Raw genomic sequence first — 25,640 nt, 5'->3', positions numbered from 1 at the left:
CAATCCTGGTGAAAAATTATGCAAAACTGGACGGAAGCTTATTGAAACGATGCCATGATGCACTTGTGTTGTCATCAAAGCTAAACATGGTCCAATATAATATTACACTGTCTGATTTTTTTTTTCTTGGTCATGCAGTGTTTTAAAATGGTTCTGCATCTGATGAGTATTTTCATTTCCAATTATCATTCAAGAACACAGAGGAGCCTTTCCATTTTTTTGTACAATCAGCAAAAAAAAAGAAAAGAAAAGAAAAACCCATTCACTTTACAGCAAAATTTCACATTTGAGAACAGAACATGAAAGCATCAGTTTTTTGCTTTGATTATGAACTGCAGTCATCTTGATCAACTGTTGCTGCTCTGAAATGCGGCAAAGAAAAGCTGAGACTCTTTACACACTTTTTCACTATTTCTGCACTTGCAATAACGAGACCAGTGCCTGATTTTTATCTCTTTTAACTGTTCCTTTCGGATCCAATTATTGCTTCGGTAATTTGAAAATATTGTTGCTGTAGATCGGTACACACGTGCGTTTCAGTTTGTGTTTAGATGAAGGTGAGACTTCATTTTTATGAAAAATGAATCAAACCAGGGAAAAAGAGGAATGAATGAGTAGTGAGCCGAGGGCTAATTCAATTAGAGAGAGAGGGGATGTGAAAGGATGGGAAGCAAGTCTCTCTCTAATCTTTTTCATCTGGAAGCGGGGGATTAAAGTTCAAGGAAGGCGAGAGGAGGAGTGTGTGAATTAATGATCTCCGCTAAGAAAAAGAGTGAGTGAGGCAGAACAATGCTCAGCGGAGGAGGATGAATGGATGAATGTGTGAAAACGTCCAAGTGTATTTCGGTGTACATGTCTGATGTTCATAATGCCAAACTAAAATCTAAAAAACAAAAAGATTTTCTTTTAGCCTGACATCAAAGATTAAAAAAAAAAACATTTATTTTTAAAGCATTTTGATGCAACAATCCAGAAGCCATGAATTCAGTGATGTTTTGTTCTTGTTCTTAGAGTTTATAATCAGAACTGAATTTACTGATGAAAATGACATTTAAAAAAACCACTGAAGACAGTTGGATACAAATATAACAAAGAATAACTGGACTGGAAAACTAGACTTACATGTCAGAGAGGAAAACTGGACTCAGATTTTCATGTAAGAGAGGCAGCAGTTTAAGCAAAGATGCCAATTCTTCAGACAACAGTGACAGCAAGGCATTTCCAAATCAGCCAACAGACCTAATCTCTCCAGCATGTCCTGGGTCTCCTACCAGTTGAACATCTCACCAAGGAGGCATCTACAGCTGGCTGTGATGAGCTTTCTTGTGGTCACTACTCACAGCTCATGTTTATGTTTGAGGGCAAATCAACCAGTAAATCTACAGCATCTTCACCAATCTGTCTGTCAATGTCTTGCTCGAATCTTCCCTCAATTATGAACTTCTGAACAGCGTTATCAGCTTTACTTCATGTGAAACTTGCTGTCATCCTGGAGTGGGCTTCATCCTTTTCCAGCTGAGAACCTCAGAATTGAATGTGCTAATTATCATTCCAGCCACTTCACACTCGGCTGCACACCACCTCAGTGTGAGCTAGAGGTCATGGCTCAGTAAATCCAACAAAACCACACAATCTGCAAAAGCAGAGACAAAAGTCTAAGACCACCAACCACTGCGGCTGTACAGGACCCAAATATCCTGTGACAACAAGCCCGATACCACATACCCTTGAATCCCTCCCCACGGGACACCTCAAGGCACATGGCTGAATAGCTTCTCCAAGTCCACAACGAGGATGAAAACTGCATCTTTCCACCTAAAGTTGAGGATTGACCAATAGGTGAAATCTCACCTTGAGTATGCCCTGATGTTGACCTTCTCAGAGAAACTGAGGAGTGGGATCCTGCTGAAGGAGAACATCCTCCGGTCGCCTTTCTTAAGAAGAGAAACCTCTACCCCAGTCAGTCCAATAAACAGCTGTTGAATTACTTCAGAGATTTTAACGACAGAAATGTGTGAGTCATCCTCCCCAGACTGCTTCCTCTGTGGATGACGTGTCAGTGGGTTTCAGGGGATCCTCAAATTATTCCTTTCCAACCATATCCACAGCTGAGGACAGCAGCACTGCACCCCCTCCACATAAACAGGAAACTACACATGAACAGGAAACAAATTCTCCAGAGTTGCCTGATGGGTTGCCAGAATCAATGCTGACCAGAAGTGTTGTTCAATGGTTTCATCAAACTTCAGTTTTTGCTTCAACCTCTGCCAAAACCCCGCTCAAAGAGGAAAACTGGACTAAGATGGTAAAGGCACCAGTTGTACCTCTTTACTCTTAACTATCCTTTACGTGCTTTTTACACTGCAAGACACACAACATGCAGTTTACTTGCCACATGCACATGTGCACACTGATGGAGGGAAACTGGACTAAAATAGCTCTCAAGGGGAAAATGGACTACATTGTCCTCGAGGGAAACAAGACAAAAATGGCCCCGATAAATAAATGGACTAAAATGTTACAAACTGAACTAAAGTCAATCAAATTTGCACGTATAACCAACAGTTGTGACTGCCTAATTTAAAACTGTTACCCACCTCTCCGCACACCTGTGCGTGTGTGTGTGTCTGCATTTTATTACCTCGTATCCCAGCCGGGCGGCTCGCTGTAGCAGCGTCTCTCCGGCGTTTTTGTTCACAATGAGCCGGCGCACCTCTGGAGGGACGGGGCGGGCGTTGTGGTTGTGTTGTGGGGAAGGAGGTCGATGACTGGGCGAGCGAGATGAGTCTGACAGAGCGACCTGTGTGTGTGTTTGGAGGAAAAAAGGTGACATTTAAAGTGATTAACATGTGCTTGAGTTTTTTTTTTATACCCACAAAACAATTAAACACACACAAAAACATGTGCTCACTTTCTTTCTACATCTGTCATTGCCACCCCCCCCCCCTCGAAAGCACACATGCACAGCCCTACTTTTTCAGGCTCGGTTGAAAATAGCACTGTCACCACCTCTGCTCCCGCGACTCTGTTTTCGTGTGATTTGTGTGTGTGTGCGTGTTTTCCTTTGTGAGTATGTGTGTGAAGCCTGAGGCTGATGACAGAAAGCTCAGGAGGAGATGGAGGAGGAGAAGGAGGAAGAGGAGGAGGGAGTGATGGTTTGTCTTAAAGTAAAAGACAGAGCAAAGGAGGAACAAATTAGGATTCTCTCTCCCTCTCCTCGCTGTTGGCATGCCTCTCTCGCCCCTCTCCCCACTGTTCCCCTTCATGTGTTTCCTCTTTATCTTGTTTCCTCAGGCGTGTTGTTGTGCGTTGTTGCCACTCAGGATCACACTTTGACTCTAACGCACAACAAAGAAAAGCTTTAGCAGGATTAGTAACGTCTTTTTTCTTGTGTGGGGTTCCACGTGGTGTCATTTTAGGTCCTCATGTGTTCTTGATGATCAGTTCTCTGCACAACGTTTTGGACTTGGAGAACTTGCTGCAGCTCCTGTGTGAATTTTTTCACATCATCTCATAAAATTAGATAATTTTTGGAGCTCAGGGTTCTGGCTTCACATTTGGTTAATATGTTATTAGTTTTAAGGTGGTATTTACAAGGTTTTTTGGACCACTGTTATATAGATTTTAACTTGGTTTTCAACTGGTTTTGAAAGGGTTTTAATCTGGTTTTGGACTAAATATTGGAACTGGTTTTGAGCTTATTTTACTACTTTTAGACTTTCGAACATGTACAGTATTCAGTGTTGGGGAGTAACGGAATACATGTACCACCGTTACATATTTAAAATACAAAATATGAGTAAGTGTATTCCGTTACAGTTACCGTTTAAAAAGGTGGTATTCAGAATACAGTTACTTTGTTGAAATAAATGGATTACACGGCGGTATTTTCCTGTTTCATATTGTCGCGGGTCAGGACTGTTTGGGTTTTGTTTGACAGCCATGTTCTGTTGTTCCAGGCGGCAGCGTTACGGTTGCCATGGTTACAGGGTGACGCACGCTCTCTCTGCGACTGTGTGTTTCCTGGGTGAGAGAGCGCCTTTTTGTTGTTGTTGTTGTGCTAAGCTAATAGGCAGAATCCTACAGGCATAGCCCTAAAGAATGTAGCCTCATGGGCAGTGTAGTCCGTGCTGCAGGGAGAATGGACTGCCATACACGTTATGGGTCTGTGAGCGCGAGGAGGGAGAAAAAGGAGAGTGGAAAACTACGAGTTGTCATCGAGCAGAAACGGGAGCTGGAAGCATGTAAATATAATAATAACCACTGCAGCCAAGAAGAGTGCCTGACGAGCCCAGTTGTAAGTAAGCTATTAAGACTCGACTGCACACTGTGTTTGTGTTTTCCTCCAAAACAATAAGTTCGTTGGAGCAGTCTTTCAATGTCTCTGTCTGTCTCTCGCAAGCAGAGTTGACCCAGACAACAAAGTAAAGGTATTTTTTGGCTACAAGCCCGACACGGAACCGACATATTAGCCAGAGGTCCCTTTACCATGGTTCAGACCTTCAGTAATAGTAATAAATCACACAGCAATAGTACATTCATGTAGTTGTAAACAGCATGATAATATATTAAGTAATCCAAAGTATTCAGAATACGTTACTCTCATTGAGTAACGTAACAGAATACGTTACAAAATACATTTTGGGGCATGTATTCTGTAATCTGTAGTGGAATACATTTTAAAAGTAACCTTCCCAACACTGACAGTATTGGACTGATTTTAAACAAATTGTGATTTCGACCTTGGACTGGTTTCTGGGTTTAGAATAGATTTGCAGTTGTTTTGGAATTGTTCCAGAGTGTATAGTGGACTGGCTGCAAATTTGATCTTGGAACTGGTTTCAAACTGGTTTTAGACACGGTCTGGACTAATTTTCGAAAACAAACATTGAGTTTAGTTTTGGACTGATTCTGATTATGACTTTGGACCAGGCTTTAGACGGCAGTGGATTTGGTCTTTGGCTCAAGATGTATTTGAGATGTATTTTGGGGTTGGTTGTGGATTTTATCTTGGAATTGGATTTTGACCTACTTTTGAAGTCTTTGATGTCTTTTAAGCTTGTTTTAGACTGGTTGTACATACTACCATCTACCAACTTTAGCTTATTTGGCTTACTGTACTGTAATCATTTTGCTAAAAGAACATGCAACATCTGGCATTTTTGGTGTACTTTTTGAATCTTCTACACACCCACCAGCTAATTAATTACCCAGGTCACTGGATTGGACCCCAATTTGCATCCAGATGCCTTAATTGACCATGGCACAGATTCAACAAGGTGCTGGAAACATTCCTCAGAGATTTTGGTCCATGTTGACATGATAGCATTAAACAGTTGCTGCAGATTTTTCAACTCCACACCCATGATGGAAATTTCCCATTCCACCACAAAGCTGATCTTTTGGATTAATGGTGTTTAAACAATTCCCCACCAGTAAGGGGCCCAATATGTGCCAAGAAATGACTCCGCAACACATGCTGTTTAACATAAGCACAGTCAGATCCAATCAGCTGGATATTTTCTTCTTCTCCATCTTTAGACTGCTCCTAAGGGATCATCTGCCTCCCTCTCAGTCTTCCTCTAGCCTCTTCTTTTGTTGCACCAATCTTCTGCCTCTGTCCTCTTTCACTACATCCATGAATCTTCTCTGAGTTTTTCCTCTTTTCTTCCTGCCTGGCAGCTCCATCTCCATCCTTTGCTCTATCCACTATCCCTCCTCTGGATATGTCCAAACCATCTCAGCCTTGCTTCTCTGTCTCCAGAATGCTCAACCTCAGCAGCTCAACCGCAGATGTACTCATTTCTAATCTTGTCCAGTCTCTAATCTTGTCAATTAAAATCTAAACATCTTCAGCTCAGCCTCCTGTCTTTTCGCCAGTGCCATCATCAACAAAACAAACATCACAGCAATTCTTACTACCATCTTGTAAACATTCCCTTTCAGTCTTGCTGCTGTCCTGTCACAAATCCCCCTGCACACCTGTCTCCACCCACTCCACCCTCCCTGCACTCTCTTCTTCAGCTCTCTTATGCACTGTCTTTTACTTTGGATGGTTGACCCCAGGAATTTAAACTCATCAACTTTCACTACTTCTAATGTCTACTCTGACTATAGATCACAGTGTCATCTTCAAACATCACAGTCCATGAAGAGGAGTCTTCATGGACTGACCACATCTATCAGCCTGTCCATCATGCAAACAACAAGGAGGTCAGAATTGGACGATTTGGCGAAAAATCAAGATGACTTCTCTCTTTTGTATCGGCAGAGTAAACTGGATATAGCGGCAAACTGGGAAATCAGATCTAAACTAACAACGCAATTACTACTACTGCACAACACTACACAACTATCAGCCAACCAGAGGATACTGGGTCCTGCAAAGAGTTAATTATTTCGACATTAAGGTTCAAGGCTGTGAGTTCAACAAGTGTTCATCGCTCAGCAGCTCTTTGGCAGAACTGCCAGATTAATGAAAAACAAAACCAAGACCAACAAACACTAAACATTCACAATATTGGCAGAAGCAATTTGATAATGGTCCTAATATATTTACATTAAAATTAACTGGTCACTTTAATAAATGAGGACATTTTCTTGATCTTTTTCCAGTGATGAAAAGTATTTTCTGTTGTATTTAAGCAGAAACAAACCTAAATATACACAAATATATTCTGTACTTTTAATCAAATCAGAAGCAGGTAGAGCTGGATGAAAATGCAGCGCTGAGCTGCTGACGCCACCGCAACAGCCTCCACCGCTTAGCAGCCAGACGGTGTGTGCGTGTTAATGTTTTTATGTGTGTCAGGGTGTTTGTGTGAGTGTGTAATGTGCGTGTGCAGGCGTCTGTCAAACGAAGCCGCTCGCCGCCACGCATCGGCAAACAGGATGCGAGCTTTGCCCTGGAGGTGTGTGTGTGTGTGTTTTCTAGCGCAGCAGACTCCAACAAGGAGGAGGAGGGCTGAGCGAGAAGAGAGAGAAAGTGTGTGCGTGTGTGAGCGTGTGTTTGTGTCCTCGCTGCCCGGAGGAAATCTCCGGTGCAGCAGCTGTCAAAACGACACAATCCTCCGCCCGCACACACACACAGTATGAACACACACACGCACACCAGCAGTACATGCGGAGAATATTATTCTTCCTTCATAACCTTCAGTCACTCCATCCCTCCCTCCTTCCTTCGCTCGCTCTCTCCTTCAGTTTAATCTGCAGCGAATTGAATTACACGCGCATGCACACACACATACACGCAGACAGTAAAAACACACATACGTCCCTGCTGAGTTTTCCCAGTGAGCTCCAATCAGGACGATAATTGCAGCGATTAACAGAGACGGAAAAGAGACGAGAGGGAGGACAAACAACAAGACCGAAAAATAGAGTGTTGGAAAACCGTCTTGGCCCTTTTTGCAGAAATTATGCTTTTACTTGGACTTGTTGCCATCTTGTTTTAGTCATGTGCGACTCGTTTAGGTTTTGTCATTATACCAAGACAGTTTTATGGGTATCTTGAACTGGTTACTGGTTTTATGGGCATTTTAGCTTAGACTTCTCTTGAGGATTAGGATATCTCACACTTATCTCATAGACTTTGACTTCTAGCCATCGTATTTCAAACCTATAGGAACCATTTTGTCCAGAGAGACTGGTGGGTGTTGTGACCTGGACTTGTTTTACCAAATATAAAACAACGGTTCCAGATGCCCTTTTCTTTTCGGTCCACAGACGAGCACCTGATTTAGACACTTAGATTTTACCTTCAGCTGTGGTGTATTACTACAGATATAAAACGATATCAAGGAGTTAAACAAGCGCTCCCTCTTGACATCATCCCTCTGGGTGAGTGTGTGGGCGTTTGAGTCATTCTGAGTCACATCATTTGCATGTGTTACCATTTCTGCATTTAAGTAAACAAAAAACCCAAAAACAAACTCAATTTCACCACATTTGTGTGCATTTGAAGGGTGGCGGTTTAAATCTAAGGTGGCCTGCCTGTCTCATTATTTTCATGTGTGATGGCAAAATAAAATGAATCACACTTTTCTATTTTCATATTTTGAGAGGAAATGAGTCAGAGGTCTTGTCCTCTATTGTTTTGATGTGGCCAGTATTCCCCTTGCTAATACGCAGTGGAAGAAATAGAGCACATAAACTAAGCATATACACAGATGACCTCTTGCACTTTCTCTCAGATGCTCACAGTTCTATTCAAGGTGTCCTTCAAAAATCCATTCGTTCTAAATAAATAATAAATAAATCACATTTTATAAAGAGAAAAAAACGGACCTTCCCGTTTCTTTCTTCTTCATCACTTCCACCCTCGTCTTGTCCCTCCGCCTTTGCTGCTTCTCCTCCGGTGTGTTTCGTCTTGCAGGGACGCTTGCCTTTCGGCTTGTCTGGGTCATCATCATGGCAGCGGAATGGATGGGGGTCAGGTGATGAAGAGAAAGAGGGAGGAAGAGAAGGCAAGGAAGGAAGGAAATTTGACACCTTGCGGCTCTCCTTCAACTTCTGATGCTTGTCCTGAAGGTGGAAGGACGTGAAGGTGGCAAAAGATGTGGGAGCCGGTTGCCGAGGTACAGAGCTGGATGGTTGCCGGGGTAGATGGGTAGGAGATGAGGGATGGGGGGCCATGTGGAAAACTGAAAGAAAAAACAAAAGACAAATCAGGGATGAATTGTTTCTGGTCAAAACATAAATTCTGGCAGAAATGATTCAAAATTACAAATGATATTAATAATAATTTTTTTAAAAAGTCATCAGGTATCAACTTGTTTATCGTGGTGGAAATACTTGAACAACGACTAAAAGCATTATGTTAGGTATAAAATCACTGTTTTGGCTGTGAACAGAACGCATGTCCTGCAGGTATCTGGTCACTAATTAAAGTTACATTAAAATGCTGACGGTCACAGTGATTCCAATTTATCCAGAGATAAGAATGACTTTTTATCACAATCCATCTAACAGATATCTCAGTCTTGAATCAGAGGTTGTTAATTCTATTTTAGTTTTTATAAAACTAAATCCTGAAGTGCAATTTATATGATGCTAGGAGAAAATATTATGGATTCAGTAATCTCTAGAAACAAATTTGTAGGTGAAAGTACAACATCCTCTTCTCTCCAGGGGAACATCCTAGGCATAGCGATATAACCTCCAGCGTGTCCTGGGTCTTCCTCAGGGCCTCCTCCCGGTTGGACATGGCTGGGATATCTCACCCAGGAGGCACCCTTGTCAGATGTCCAAACTACCTCAATAGGCTCCTTTCGCTGTGGAAGAGTAGCGGCTCTATTCTGAGCTGCTCTCAAATGACTGAACTCTTCATCCTATCTCTAAGGGAGATGCTAGCCACCACAACCTGACTTTGGATAAGCCCAGATAATAGATGGATGGATGAGGGTTAAAGAGACAGGATGGCTTGTTTCTGACAGAGAATATATTGAAGACCTAGAGTTGTTGTGAAAAAGTGTTTGGCCCCTTTCTGATCTCCTATTTTTTATGTTTGTAACACTTATTTTTTTTCAGATCATTAAACAAATTTAAATATTAGACAACGATAACACGAGCAAACACAAAATTCACTTTCTAAACGAAGGTGTTTATTATTAAGGGGCAAAAAAATCCAAAACTACACAGCTCTGTGTGAAAAAGTGATTGCCCCCTAAACCTAATAACTGGTTAGGCCACCCTTAGCAGCAGTGTTGGTCAAGTTACTTGAAAAAAGTAATCAGTAACTAATTACTTTTTAAAAACACGATTTACAACCTGAATAGGTAATAAAGCGATAGATTTTTCAGCCCAATTCTACTTTTCTACATAATCCATCATACAAAATGTAATCAAATGGAAAAGTCTCTTTTTAAAACTTGTTTTATTAGTTTCAATCTTTTAACTTTATGCATCAAGCAAAAATTTAATTATATGCAACATTCTCTGACTGGAAGAAATTTGTTTAATATTTAAACCTATTTTCTGCACATTCCAGCACATAAAATAATTGTTTTTGTGTGTTTACACTCACTCTTTCAAATAGATGCAAGTAAAACACAGCAGAAACTAAATAAAATCAAAGACTAGCGGTCCTTTTGCTCTATTTTCACCTGTAAAGCAGTAGTAGGGTAGGCAGAGGTTTACCCTGGTGCAGGTGGGCCGCAGCGGTCAGTGGAAGAATCCGCGAGTTTTTCTGTGAGTTTCCCATTACGTGGCAGCGCACTCGGTGCTTGCTTGGAAGTTTAGGGGTTTTTATTGCTGTAAAAAGAAGTTTTCTTCCCACGCACGATGGACGCTAATGTTTTTGTCACTTTTTATGGAATCAAACTCAAAGTAAGGTCAGTACTTCCACGCTTTAAACGCTGCACGCTCATACTCTCTCCCACAATCGATATGTGATCCATTGTTGATCTGCACACAGCTGTTGTCACTAACGTCGCACTCGCTTACGTCACTGTCGTGAGACATTCTCGCAAAAAAATCACGGTTTTAGTAAGGCAGTAACGCAGCGTTCCTACGGGAAAGTAACGGTAATCGAATTACCATTGTTGCAATAGTAATCCCTTACTTTACTCGTTACTTGAAAAAAGTAATCAGATTACAGTAACGCGTTACTGCCCATCTCTGCTTAGCAGTGACAACTGCAATTCAAGTGTTTGTCATAACTGAGTCTTTTACAGCACTGTGGAGAATTTTTGACCTACTCATCTTGGCAGAATTATTGTAATTCAGTCAAAGTGGAGCGTTTTGGGGCATGAACCAGCTTTTTAAGGTCATGCAACAGCATTTCAATCAGATTCAGGTCAGGACTTTGACTAGGCCACTCCAAATTCTTCAGTTTGTTCTTCTTAAGCCATTCAGAGATGGACTGAAGTGCACTTCATCTTGAGGTCATGAACAGATGCCTGGACATTCTTCTTAGGATGTTTTTGTAGACAGCAAAATTCCTGGTTCCATGAACCATGAATGTTGTTTCTTATGGAAGAGCCATGAACAGTGACTTTAACTGAGGCCTGCAATTCTTTGGATGTTGTTCTGGGGTCTTTGTGACCTCTTGGATGAGTCCTCACTGCACTCTTGGGGTAATTTTGGTTGGCCAGCCACTCCAGGGAAGGTTCACCACTATTCCATGCTTTCGCCATTTGTGGATAATGGCTCTCGCTGTGGTTCACTGGAATCCCACAGTTTTAGAAATGGCTTTAGAAATATTTTCCAGACTAATAGATCACAATTACTTTTCTCATTTGTTCCGGAATTTCCTTGGATTATGCTTGATGTCTAGCTTTTGAGGAGCTTTTGGTCTACTCCACTTCGTCAAACAGGTCCTATTTAAGTTATTTCTTGATTGAGAACAGGTGTGGCAGTAAACAGGCCTAAGTATGGCTAGAAAAACGAAACTTCCAAAGATGTGATACACCACAGTTAATTTATTTTAGAACAATATGTCGTGTTCTAAGATTTCTCAGGGATTTGATGGAGATTTAGGCTGGATGGACATCAAGGATGATGATATCCCTTAGAAGTGCTGAGTTAGAGTTATGAATGAAAATGAGGACAGTTTAAAACACAGATCACACCAGATATGATAGAAAAATTAGTTCCATGGCTTTGTGTTAATGGTATTTTTTTATCCAAGTTGCCAGCTGTCAACGTATGTCCAACCTAAATGTGGACGTCACTTAAAAATTATATTCTGTTAATCGGAGTCAATACATTTTCAGGGTGACCTTAAAAATGGCCAATTTGTGCGACAAACTTAAACTTTTCTTGCAGCTTGTGATCATTCTCCTGTTTGTGCAAAGACTCTATTCATCGCCCAAAATGAGCCGCCGTCTGTCCTTCAGCCGGGGACGGGTTAGATAATAAGAGACAGAGCAAGAGAGAGCGTGAGAGAGGAACAAAGAAACACACAGCTTCCTCGCTTGAGTGGAGCAGCGAGCAAGCAGGCGTGCGAGCGAGCGAACGAGGTAGCAAATAGTGGGGGAGGGGAGGAAAGAGAGAGTGCTTGCAATGTTTTCCATTGCAGACGCCTGGAGGAAACACTCACACAGAAAAACACACACATGCTGTGCCGTCTCACACGCTCACGCACACACACACAACCGCTAATGTGTAAATGCCACTGCACGCGCATGCACACAGACACACACAGCCAGAGGTTGTTTCTGAGAGCCGGCGGGGAGTCACGCCGCTTCCATCTGCTGAATTATTTATCAGCCTGGACACACATAAACTCACACACACACAGAGACACACACACACACACACACACACACACTTTATTCACCTACGTACTCATTCTCTGTGAATAGGATTAACATATACAGCACATAATGAGGGCGCACGTGAATGTGTGAAGCTACTAAACAGGAATTTATCATTTACTGGAAGCTAGTTTGCGCAGACACACAAAATTAGAGACACGTGTAAAGACCCACACACATACAGGGCTAATACTGAGTGTGTGTGTCTGTGCGAATCCCTCTGGATTTGTCGCAGTAAAACAGCTCCTCATTTTAATCATCAAACTGCAGCATTCATTGTTTTCTCAAGCATGACATGATCATTATCTGGAATCACTGGCCACGCCCCTCTTGCAAACACCTGGTGCTTTCAGGTGCGACTGTGCATATCGATCGATCGTAGAAGAAAATTCTACAGTGTTCCCCAAGTTCCATTATCTCAGTTGTAAAGATCAGTGAACTGAATAAAACTAGGATTGAACATAGTCTTTCTAGAACAGAATGGAGATGGCTATCTTTCAATATAGTTCAAAGTACACAGTAAATAGTAATTTTCCTTCAAATGCCCACGACCACACTCACTAGGAGAGGTTGCCTATAAATAATGTCACAACTGGTGACATTATCCCCAGGTCTAAAAAGTCATGAAATTGACCAACAAAGGTTTTTCTTGAGCTAGTGAAGAAGAAGAGCCTTACGAATAGAATTCAACAGGAGCGTTTCTTCACTTTGTATCTTCCTCACTTGGCTTCAGGTTACAATGAGAACTTTTTAGAGTTGGAGCTTTTAATCTTTTTGCTCCTTTTGACACAATGAAGTAGTGACTCTGCTCCAATTTCCCTCCCATTATCTGAACTCTCCAATGTATCTCATGGTGTTTTCATACCTTTGGTATTTAATCTGTTTTCCCCCTTGGCGCGGTTTGTTTGTGCAGGTGTGAACATAGTAATCGCACTGGGTCCAAAACAGCAGCACTGAGACCCTTTGAACGAGAGAGTTACAAATTAACTGTTACCAGTTATGTTGCAAGTTTTTTTTTTTTTGGCCCCTTTGACTGGCTTTATTGGATAAATACAGTGAATATAGACTGGAAAGCGGAGGGGAAGAGAGAGGGGATGACATGCAGCAAAGGGCCACGGGCCAGACCCGAACCCGGGCTGGCTGCTTTCAACCATGCGGAACATGGTCGCTCGTTCATCCGACTGAGCCAAACTGGCACCCTAGTATGTTGTAAGTTTGAGCTAAAAAACTTACTTGTATGCTTTGCATTCTGGAATACTGAATTGCACTATGATGTACAAAGTTGTGTACGGACCAGCAACTAGCTGTGAGATGAACATGAATTCTCAGTGTTCTCGGATACTTCAGAAGACTTCAATGTGTTCCTGTATTTACTTTTGTTGCTCCCAACCCAGACATCTCGGTAATAAGCGGACTGAACATTCTCACGTATTTTATTGTCATGTATTTTGGTTAACTTGGAGTTCACTCTGATTTTTCTCTGTGTGAAAATAACCCAAACCACATGGAAAAGCTACAAGGTTACAAACTCACCAACTGATTCAGACCAAAGTAATCAAACTATAGGTATGAAAACACCCTCAAAGAGTGATCCCAGATAAGGGTAGGGTGTCTGGTTGTCTGGTCTGGTACAACTCCCCTGTGGCTGTGAATGCAGCACTGGTCAATCTCATGGTCCACATTATCATCCTCTATAAACAAGATTTTACTTGGGGCAGCAACTCTCCTGCATCATAGAAGAACTTATCTGCTCTTTTCCTGCAGAGAATTATGGACTCAGACTAGAAATGTTGACACTCATATTAGTTGCTTCATACTCTGCTGCAGACGTCCCAGCGTGTGTCAAAAGTATGTTCTGAGGCCTACAGAACCAGACCATCTGCAAAAATCAGATGCTATTCTGAACTTCCCAAAATGGACACTCTCCACTTCCCAGCTATGCCTGAGATCCTGTCCATGAATAACAGAAATGGCAACAAGGGACATCCTCTATGGAGTTTAACACCCACCAAGACATGCTAGATTTTATGTCAAGGCTTGCTTATACTGAGGTATGACCACAGGTAACTGTGACTCATGAAACCTGTAGTTATACAGTTAAGAGTACCTCTTACTTCACCTCAGGGAACCTGGAAAAAAATATTCTCCACATTTATAAGACACATGCAGACTTGATAGTCAAACTCCCATGATCCCATGGGTAAAGAGCTTTCCCACTGTTCCAAGGTGGAATTTTTTGGAGAAGGAAAAGAGGGTCCAAGCTTCCTTTTCAGCTTTCTCCAACAGGCTGAACAGTGTGTTACCATGACAATTGAATCACATATGAGGGAACCCTTTTGCAAATGAGAACCACTATCTCTCCCAGCTACCTCATAGGTACTGTTCCAGATGTTCATGTATCCCTGAAAAGGTGTGTCAGTGAAGACTGCCCAACAATTTCTAGAGCTTTTAGGGGGAAACTTTTGCAACTTTTGCCCAGATATTCAGCAAGTTTTCAGTCTCTGCTTCCTTTGGTAAACTTGACCAACAACAGTGTTGTTGCAGGAAGGAAGGAGCTTTTCAAAGTACCCCTTCCACCACATGGCAGTATTCACAATGTGCACCAGTAACTCCCCAACCAAAAATCCCAAGCCCTGCTTTCCCTTCCTGAGTTTCTGAATGGTTTACTGGAACCTCTTTGAGGCCAACAAAAAGTCCTTCTGTATAGCCTCTGTTTTTGTCACGGCAGCAGTCTTTCTCGACCCCAGGTATTGGTGGTTTTTCAGGAGTCCCCTGGCCCAACAAAATTTGAAAGTACTCTTTCTACAGCCTGATGGCTTCTATTACCACCAACAACCATTAGTGGTTTCTTAGGTTACCACCAAGATTCACACCAATGACTGTCCTACAGGCTGCTTCTTAAATTGAGTATCATGGCCCAGTCAGATTCCATGTTACCCCATACATGCAGGAGGAGTTCTTATATGGCTTCAGTCTTGTATAGAATGAGGCCTTTTTCATAAAAACAATGTTACTTTATTTTGAGTTTAATGACAGAAAGACATGTCAATAAAGTTGGGAAGTGCCTGAAAAATCATTGGTGCTATAAATAAACAGTTGGAGGGCATTGTTATTAAGTTAACTGACTACATATCATTAACACGACTGGGTATAAAAAGAGCATCCATGAGAGGCAGATTTCACCAGTCTGTAAAAAATTGCAGTTATTAATAGTTTATCAATGTAAAATTGAAAAGAGTTGAAGATCTCTCATATAACATACACAATATCATCAAAAGATTCACTGAATTTGGAGGAATCTCTGTGTGTGAGGAAAAAGGCTTAAAATCAGTAATGAATGCTTCTGATCTCTGGGCTGTGAGGAAGCACTGCATTAAAAACAAAGATAATTCTGTCATAAAAACCACCTTATAGACTCAGGAATGCATCCAGAAATAGATAAAAAGAGTTTACCATGCTATCCACCATTGCAGGTTAAAGCTATATCATGCAAAGAAGCTTTATGTGAACATTATACAGAAATGGGCAAAAGCTCATTTAAAATTGAGGCAAAATGGAAAACTGTTCTGTTATCAGACACATTGAAATTGTTTTTTTTTTTTTTTTTTTTTTTAAAAACATGGAACACACAGCATCCTCTGGACTAAAAGAAGGGGGACCATCTGGCTTGTTATCAGTGCTCAGTTCAAAAGCCTGCGTCTCTGATGGTATGGTGGCATATTAGGCCATCAGTGCTAAATGCAATAAACAGGTTTAGAGCAACATACAGTGGGGCAAAAAAGTATTTAGTCAGCCACCGATTGTGCAAGTTCCCCCACTTAAAATGATGACAGAGGTCAGTAATTTGCACCAGAGGTACACTTCAACTGTGAGAGACAGAATGTGAAAAAAAAATCCATGAATCCACATGGTAGGATTTGTAAAGAATTTATTCGTAAATTAGGGTGGAAAATAAGTATTTGGTCAATAACAAAAATACAACTCAATACTTGGTAACATAACCTTTGTTGGCAATAACAGAGGTCAAACGTTTACTATAGGTCTTTACCAGGTTTGCACACACAGTAGCTGGTATTTTGGCCCATTCCTCCATGCAGATCTTCTCGAGAGCAGTGATGTTTTGGGGCTGTCGCCGAGCAACACGGACTTTCAACTCCCGCCACAGATTTTCTATGGGGTTGAGGTCTGGAGACTGGCTAGGCCACTCCAGGACTTTCAAATGCTTCTTACGGAGCCACTCCTTTGTTGCCCAGGCGGTGTGTTTTGGATCATTGTCATGTTGGAAGACCCAGCCTCGTTTCATCTTCAAAGTTCTCACTGATGGAAGGAGGTTTTGGCTCAAAATCTCATGATACATGGCCCCATTCATTCTGTCCTTGACACGGATCAGTCGTCCTGTCCCCTTGGCAGAAAAACAGCCCCATAGCATGATGTTTCCACCCCCATGCTTCACAGTAGGTATGGTGTTCTTGGGATGCAACTCAGTATTCTTCTTCCTCCAAACACGACGAGTTGAGTTTATACCAAAAAGTTCTACTTTGGTTTCATCTGACCACATGACATTCTCCCAATCCTCTGCTGTATCATCCATGTGCTCTCTGGCAAACTTCAGACGGGCCTGGACATGCACTGGCTTCAGCAGCGGAACACGTCTGGCACTGCGGGATTTGATTCCCTGCCGTTGTAGTGTGTTACTGATGGTGACCTTTGTTACTTTGGTCCCAGCTCTCTGCAGGTCATTCACCAGGTCCCCCCGTGTGGTTCTGGGATCTTTGCTCACTGTTCTCATGATCATTTTGACCCCACGGGATGAGATCTTGCGTGGAGCCCCAGATCGAGGGAGATTATCAGTGGTCTTGTATGTCTTCCATTTTCTGATGATTGCTCCCACAGTTGATTTTTTCACACCAAGCTGCTTGCCTATTGTAGATTCACTCTTCCCAGTCTGGTGCAGGTCTACAATACTTTTCCTGGTGTCCTTCGAAAGCTCTTTGGTCTTGGCCATGGTGGAGTTTGGAGTCTGACTGTTTGAGGCTGTGGACAGGTGTCTTTTATACAGATGATGAGTTCAAACAGGTGCCATTCATACAGGTAACGAGTGGGGGACAGAAAAGCTTCTTACAGAAGACGTTACAGGTCTGTGAGAGCCAGAGATTTTCCTTGTTTGAGGTGACCAAATACTTATTTTCCACCCTAATTTACGAATAAATTCTTTACAAATCCTACCATGTGAATTCATGGATTTTTTTTTCACATTCTGTCTCTCACAGTTGAAGTGTACCTCTGGTGCAAATTACTGACCTCTGTCATCATTTTAAGTGGGGAACTTGCACAATGAGTGGCTGACTAAATACTTTTTTGCCCCACTGTATGTTCCCATCTAGACAATGTCTTTATCAAAGAAGGCCTTGCATATATCTTCAAAGTGCTTTAAGTCATTGGTAAAGTTAATCTTCTGGACAACAAAAACTGACATAACTTCAGTATTTACAGATTCATTCATACAGAGAAACAATCAGTGTGAGCAAAATCCTTGCAGTGCATGCTTTGGTAAATGTAACTGCTCAGAGCTCCCAGCAAACTCCACGACAGCAGAAAAGTAACCATAAGCAGCCAATGGCTGTTCAAATTAAACACCTAAATTATTTCATAAATCTGGTGTACCACAGGGTGCTCCATTTGGTCCATTCCTATTTTGATGTAAATGGATCACATTTAAATCAATGCTTTTAATTGTATCATCTTGACAAATCAAGTTCCAACAGCATTCAAATGTGCTGCATTTGGGTTTATTTAAATTAATTACGTGTTGGTCTGCAATAATTCCAACTTGTTTCTCCTAAAAAGTAATAGCTTTACAGACCTTGTTATCAGCATCATTAGCATGTAGTAAATTTGCAGATTTTAGGCAAGCGCATGAAATCAGCAGAGACTTTGTAAGTCAGATGCACCAATACCACCACCACCACCACCACTAATGGCAGGTTTGGATTTAATTGGATTTGTTTGGTTTGAGTTAAAGTGAATTTGACATCCTGAAGAGAACAAGCACAGACTGTGAGCGCCACTCCGAGCAGCCTTCAACAAACAGAGCAAGGAGACAAGGAGGAGGAGGCTGCTAACACATTCCCTATGTATTACTGCGAGTGTGACAGCTCCATCTGGGAGATGTTAGACGGCTATTAGCACGCCACGAGGCCGCACGGGTTCATACACACACAGATTTACACACACGCTCACATACACATACGTCGTTGGTGTAATTCCACTCGTGTGCTCCGGCAATCACAGAGAGAGGAAAAAGAGCTGTGAGGGAGAGACGAGAGGGGGTGGAGGAGAAAATGGAGAGGTGGAGGACTGATGACAGCAGAGAGACGCAGAGAGAGATTTCATCAGCACGAGCAGCAACAGCAGCAGAGCTTTCTGCTCTGAACCCACAGCTCTGCCTTCAGAATAAAAGTTGTTAGAGGTCTGCCGCTGACACATAAATGTGTGCCTCATGCAGCGTGGGTTAGAAGTGTGGTTTAATAAGTGAAACAAGTCCAAATCATCATGAAACTTGACATGGGCTGTCAGCTTATAGACATGTTTCTATTCGTGTCTAAACACATTTTATTCTTTAGTTTCCAGTTTCACAGTACATTAAATTTTTTTATTGTTCTTTAGTCGGATCATGAATACACGTAGAATCATCTGAGGCAAAGCGTCAAGTTTAAAGAGCAAAATTTGAGGGTTTACCTCTCGTGCCATCCCTCCTCATAAATGTGGGCTCACACCAGCCTTCGCTGATGTCTGACCTCGCCCTGAGGGATGGGACATCTGTTCTGAACTTCCTGTTGGCCTCTGCTGATCTCTGACCAGTTGGAAGCCATTGGTTGAACTCCCCGGGTAGGCGGGGCTTGTTGAGCCGAAGGCCATTCAACTCGATGCAGACCTTCAGCTTCTTCACGTCTTCCAGAGATGACTCTGTAATCAAGACCAGTGAGTCAGTAGGAGAAGACTCCAGCATCCCAACACAAAAAGATAAAATCACAGACATGAAGACTTTCTGAATTCTTACCGTTTGTGAATTTGGCTTTCTTGCTCAGATTTTCCGTCCCCTCCTCCACCTCCATCTCCTCCTCTCTGTCCTCCTCCCTCCCTCTCTTCAGCCGGCTGTTTATGATGCTGCTCTGATGGAAAGGCTCAAGGCTGAAGATACGCCGCCGACTTATCTCCATATTCAGATTCGAACCTGTGAGGCCTGGGCTGGACATAAGGGTGGAGGTGTTTCCCTGAAACAGGCCTCTGGATGGGGGGAAAAACCTTTGTTGTTGTTCTGTCTGTGAGCCAAAACAAGTGTTCTCTGTCTTTTTCTCCTGACCAGTTCCTCTTTCATGTTCATTCTTTTTCTCTTTCTCCATAAAGCCATCATTCTTCTCCTTGGGGATGGGAAGGTTGTCGGAGTTGCAACAAAGTGGCAAGACAGGGAGGTGGTTGTGAGGGCAGGGAGAGTGTAAACCTGCATGAAAAACAAAAAAAAACAAACAAAAAATGTACATCTTAGTTTAACACCACTATTCATGTACAGGGCCTGAATCTTAAAATGACTGAGGGAAGACACTAACTACTCAAAACACATTGGCATAATTTGTAATAGTTTGAAGACACTGATTTCAATAAGTGATTTAATGAAGAAGAAGAAGAATACACAGAAAAGACAGACAGCTAAGATTTTTGGTGGCGCTCCATAAGCCAAATGAAAATAGTTGCATTGAGTGCCAACAGACCTTGCATTATTAGTTACAACCAAAGACAACGACAGTTTAGAGCTATGCATTCAGGTTGGTCAACTGGAGACAACTGTTGTCAGTCGGTTAGTATTATTTCCAGTTGTTTCTGGGGTGTTTTTTGCCATTTTACTTTGGAAAGTTTATGGCCTGCCTCTTACGAAATGTGACTTGGTAAATAATTGATCTAAAAAAAACTCAACTGAGACCATGCATTAAAAATTGGAAGTTAGACTTAGGCGATATTACAGTATATGTGTTCTTGTTGCTCTTAACTGAACCAAAACCTACACAGCTGTGTGCCCTCATCATTTAACAGCATATGTTATCCCAACTTCCTTTATTTATAGTCTGCAAGCAGAGGAGTCCTTCATCTTGCAGCTTAATTTCAGGGGTTTATCCAGCTGCTTTCTTATAATTTTATTTGAAGCATTTTTAATCTTCCCCTGGACACCACCACCACTGACCCAGATGGCATCCAGGACCTTTTGAAAAACCAAGGAAAAATGATGCCCTAACCTCATCTTAACCCTCAAGTGTCCTGATTTACCTTTTGCTTGTTTTTTGTCCCCATAAGGAAGCTGAGTCCTCACAAAGTGAGCAATACAAACACAGCTGTGTTCTGTTTTTCCGCTGAGAGGATCAAAGACAGGCGCCTTATACTCTCCCTCATCTTTTATGTCTCTCGCTCACTCTTTCCATCTTCATCTTCACATTTTCTCTTCTTCTCCTCATTCCTTTCTTTCTCTCTTCTGTCATCTTTTTTATTCTTCTTTCATCCTTTCTTTAATCATCCCGCCTCCCTATCTTTCTCCCTCCATATATTCCCATGCTCTCTCTTCTCTGAATCATCTGACTTGCCCTGCTTCCCGTTGCTTCCAGGCACATTATGCGCTATGGCAACGGGCCATCAAAGCAATCGTCATGGAAACGTTGTTGTCTGGCTGCGTGCACTAAAGACCGCCGCTTAGCACGCACACAGAGAATAAAACTGCCCTGAGAACAGCAGCAGCAGATTTGAGCAACTCTTGATTTTCCCGAAAACTTTTTAAGTTGCTGATTTGAATTTTGTCAAAAAAAATACTTTCAATGTTTCTGAGATCCTTTGATTAGTTTAGGATCTCATTAAAAATCTTTTTTTGCAGCAGAGGTCAGCAATAATCTGACATAAAATCCCCTCCCAAAAAGTTGCCATATGTAAGGCAACACTATAATTCAAATGGAAAATGTTTGCATTCAAGGAAATGATTATTGCACAGTCACAAAGTCAGATATATTTATAAAGGAGGCTTCTCCTAATCCTAAAATGTAATCCCACATTGCCTATAAAGCCATAAAAGCACAACTGTATCACCTTTCTGACAAAGCCAGCAAAACTGAAAATGCAGTAAGGCAGTAAAAGCACAACAGTGTATAGATGTTCACCGGTCTTTTATTTATTTGCTCTGTAGAAGCATGAGCCTGAACTTGTGTGACAGATCGAGAGATACTGGCTGGATATAGTGGGGGTCACCTCAACATGTTACACTGGTTCTGAAACCAATCTCCTAGAGAGGGAATGGAGAGGGGATTTCCAAGGCTGAGAAGCAGCTACAAAGGGCAGGTTCACCTTTATTCCCTATGCGGGTCAGGGAACAAGCTCTGACTATTGTTTCACTTGTGTGTCAAGCAACAGTTAGGAGTACCTGAACCTTTACACAGTTCTTGGGTTGGGTGCTGGAGAGCGCACAATAGGTGATAATGGTGAAACCTGGAGGGGTTAGATTTGGAGAAACAGCCTGCCTGATCTGAACATGAGTGGTCTTCTGTGCTAACTACAGATGTGCAAAACAAACACGGTGTTCATGCACACTGTCATGATCCTGGGTCGTTGACCCAGCGTTTTGTGTTTCCTTTTGGTTTCATCTTGTGTTTGGTGTTTATTCTGATTCTGTATTAATTCTTTGGGTTGGTTGTCGTGTTTATTATCCCTACCTGTGTTTCCCCTCTGTGCTCCATTCAGGTCCCTGCGTTTTTGTTGTAAAACAGTCTGTGTGTTTCCGGTTTTACTTTGTAGGTCTGCTTCTCATCATGTCCATTAGTGTCAGCTGTGTCCACCCCTGCATGTCATCTCCTCATTACCTAGTGTGTATTTATAGTGTGTGTTGGCTTCTGTTCATCGTCGGATCATCTGTGTTTCTCAGTGTAACTGCGTCTCTCTGCATTTTCAGCCCCCGTTTCATGCTTAGGTTTGTCATTTAGTTTTCCCAGTCTAGGTTTTTTCAGTCATTCGTCTTTTCTCACTGCCTGTTCGGTCGCTCCACTTCTGTAAATAAAACATCACTCTCATCACCAGTCCACTGCCTGCATTTTGGGTCCTTTTTCTCCTACACCACACGGCTCACCCCGCCAGCCGTGACACATACGAGTGTTATTCAATACACATGGCACCAAGACACCTTTGGCTGCACATCAATAGTCAATACTGTAATAGAATAATTGGCTTTGCATGGCTGGGCCCCTCGGATGAAGACAGGAGAAGAGCTGACAGCCGATTGCAACCTGGTGATGCTTTGCATCAAGTAACAACGGTGGAGGAGGATGCTGGAGAGGCCTGGTGTGCCCAGTTGTGTAGGAAGGATACATTGTACGTGTCTAGCAGAAGTCGTGGTCCAGAAGATCTTCAAATCCCACCAGAACATCAAAGACCAGCAACACCGAGGAATCTACAGCACTGGTCAGGTCAACCACAATAGTCAGAGCCTGCACCAGCGCAGTGTGTAGTTACAAAGACACACTTTAGGATATGTTGTAGGGTTTCAGAGGGGCGTGTGGTTACAACGTATCTACAGTGTAGCTTTAACACAGAACTAAAAATTGTAATTTTACACTGCAAACAAAATAAACTGCTATATACCCAAGAATGACTCAATCTGAAGCAAAAAAACCAAACTGACAGCAGGTTAAACATAAGAATCCAGCCATGAGTAACACAACTGAACCTTAAAATGTCTAAGATTTCAGCCTGTGGAGCTGTGACTGCAAGAAATGCAAGTTAAAAATGACTTAAAGTGAATCATCACAGTCAGACTTGTTTGGTTAGTTTGAAAAACTCATTGAAACGAGCCAAAACCGACCACCTAAAAACACCTACTGAATGATCCTGAAATAGCGTGTTGGAACTTTTTTTGTTTTTAGCAGCGTGAACCGAGCGTGAAACAAAACAAATTGGGACTCTGCGCTTAAAACTTTTACTTTTAAAAATGTGGAAGAGAAACCGCTGATGGTTTGCGTGTGCGACTGAACGGGCACGCTTGGCTTTCTAGAGAAAATGAGGGCAGCGGTTCGCTCAGTTTAAAAGGAGAGAAGTGCACCCAGAGTTCAAATGTGTGCGTGTATGTGAGATACACACACACACAAACAGACACACACACACAGATGGAGAGAGAGCACAAAAAGGAGAGAAAGAGACAAAGAAATTGAGCGACTTCAAGCGAGTGAGATCAACTGGAAAAAAAAAGGCGTGTGTTTTCATGTCTTTGTGGGTCTGTGATGTGTGCATGTGTCTGTGTGCGTGTGCATGTGTGTGCGTCATCCTGCAGAACTCTCAGGAAATCCTCTTACCTCTTGGAGCCTCGGCAGCGGCTGCAGTGGGAGTTCTTCCTCCTCCCCCTCCTCGCCTCCCTTCACTCTGCTGGCAGCGTTCCCAACCCGCCTCATCTGTCTTCTTCTCCCCCTCCTCCTCCTCTTTTTCTTCTTCTTCTCCCTGCTGGCCTTCTGCCAGCTCCTTCTCCACTTCTTCTTCATCTCCTTCTCCTCCTCCTCCTCCTCTGTCTCCCTCTTTCTCTTTCAGCTCCAGCTCGGAGAAGCGAAGCATGGCACGCTGAGAAAAACAGAAAAGCACATATGAGAGTTTGCGTCGGTCGAGCCTGAAACACGACTAAGTGTCAACATGTTGCTTTAGCCTGGAGGCGTTTGGACCCTCTTGACCTTCATTACACATCTTAAATGTATTATTTCCCCAGAAACCAACCAGCACTCCTAAAGCTGGATGGATCAGTACATTAATTAGTCCACTTATTCTAATTGATTTAGCCAACAGACAGCAGCTTATTCAATGAAACAAACAAACACACAAAAAAACAAAAAACAAGTGAGCTCAATAAAAAATGAAGGATAGAGGACCAGTTAAAAATTTTGAGATTGATCAAGCAGCAAAGTCTGGAGATAAAAATGTTAAATGTCCACATTTATGAAATAAACTTGTTTACAGCTTGATACAACGACTGTGTTGGTCTCTGTAGCTAATGTTCTCCTTTCCAAAGACTGTACTCAAAGTTTGCATTCTTAGGGACGTGGCCTCTTTGACTGACAGGTGGGTGGCGACACAGGTGGCTCTAGCTGCTCAGCTATCTGGAGTCCTTGAATTGGACCTCTGGACTATCTAACCAATGATGTGGCCGCTGTGTGGTTAACTGTACTAACAGAGAAGAACACTGAGCTCCAGTTTTTGATTTTACCTCACACTAATTTGAAGGTATCTGTGTTTGTGTGTTTGTGTGATGCTTCCATACGGACTGTAGATGCAGCTTGCAAAGCAAACCACCTGATATGAGGAGAAAAATTACAACTTGACCTTCTCGTCCAAAGATGGTCATTTCTGGCTTCAGAAAACCAACAGGACAACAAAGTAAACATATAGTAGGGTTGATGCTTTAAAAAGTAGACTCATAAAGAATCTTTTACATGGAGTTTATCCAGTACATACTGAGTTGATACCTGAGTTTTTAGAACCCTGGGCTTTTAATGTAAAGCATCATCCACACACGGTGAAGCAACATGGCAACCAGAGATGTAAGAAAGTCCATGACATTTACTGACTTTTTGTGATAATGAAGAAAACATTTGCTGGCGTTGGATTGGTCTAGAGTTAAACTGTTCATTAAGTTACACAATTAAAGCGACTACCAATAAGTGCTAAGGATACCGCCAATATATGACTGGGTAGTAAATACTAGAGGGTTACCTAGGCAACCAGACTGAAACCCTGTGTGGACGGGGGTTTAGGCCCATCAAAACTGGAGTCATGCAGCGTTACTGTTTTGTTTCCATGTGAATATACAAAACCAAACAACCAGTACAGCACAGGTTTGATCTGTTTTCCTTGTTTTCAGTAATACATATCATTAAATGTAAACATTTCAGGAGTTTCAAATGAGGTAACTAAGGATAAAAGTGATCCCTATGAACCCAAAGCTGTGGTACTTTCAATATTGACCAGCTAACAAGCACTCGGTGCTGCTCCCAGGCAGACTTCCATGAGCTAGCCAATCAGAAGAAAGTGAACTTTTAATGAGGGCTTTAAGACACAGGACCCTAATACGGAGTGTGAACTGAGGAGATATATAAAGGGCTAGTATATAATACATGCAGATTATTCTGTACTGTCATTCAGAGTCCATCTTGGCATAGAAATATACGCAAGTAATTTTCAGGTAACATAATGAGCCCGCTAGAGGTTAGAGGTTTGTTTATTTGACAAATCTTAATCTTTTTAGATTTTGGGTCACCTTCCAGCTCTCAGGAAGAAGAGCTTCTGCTTTTGAACTGGATCCTGTTTACATTTGGTATTTGA

At 42.1% G+C, this 25,640-nt stretch overlaps 1 protein-coding gene across 1 annotated transcript in view; it reads right to left on the bottom strand.

The window, feature by feature from the left end:
- Window positions 1-25,640, bottom strand: part of LOC120746144 (BCL-6 corepressor-like) — a 76,016-nt gene that overhangs the window by 15,707 nt on the left and 34,669 nt on the right. The window contains exons 4-8 of the mRNA XM_040051440.1: window positions 23,630-23,888; window positions 19,318-19,758; window positions 18,996-19,223; window positions 8,287-8,642; window positions 2,642-2,800 (exon numbers count right to left, since the gene is read on the bottom strand). Of these exons, the coding sequence (XP_039907374.1) occupies window positions 2,642-2,800; window positions 8,287-8,642; window positions 18,996-19,223; window positions 19,318-19,758; window positions 23,630-23,888 (1,443 nt within the window). The remainder of the gene's footprint in view (window positions 1-2,641; window positions 2,801-8,286; window positions 8,643-18,995; window positions 19,224-19,317; window positions 19,759-23,629; window positions 23,889-25,640) is intronic.

This window comes from Simochromis diagramma, unplaced genomic scaffold (assembly GCF_900408965.1).
Source record: "Simochromis diagramma unplaced genomic scaffold, fSimDia1.1 OVJJ01000107.1, whole genome shotgun sequence".
Classification (NCBI taxonomy): Eukaryota; Metazoa; Chordata; class Actinopteri; order Cichliformes; family Cichlidae; genus Simochromis; species Simochromis diagramma.
The sequence above is the reverse complement of the archived record's forward strand: the minus strand, read 5'-3'. Positions and strand labels throughout refer to the sequence as shown.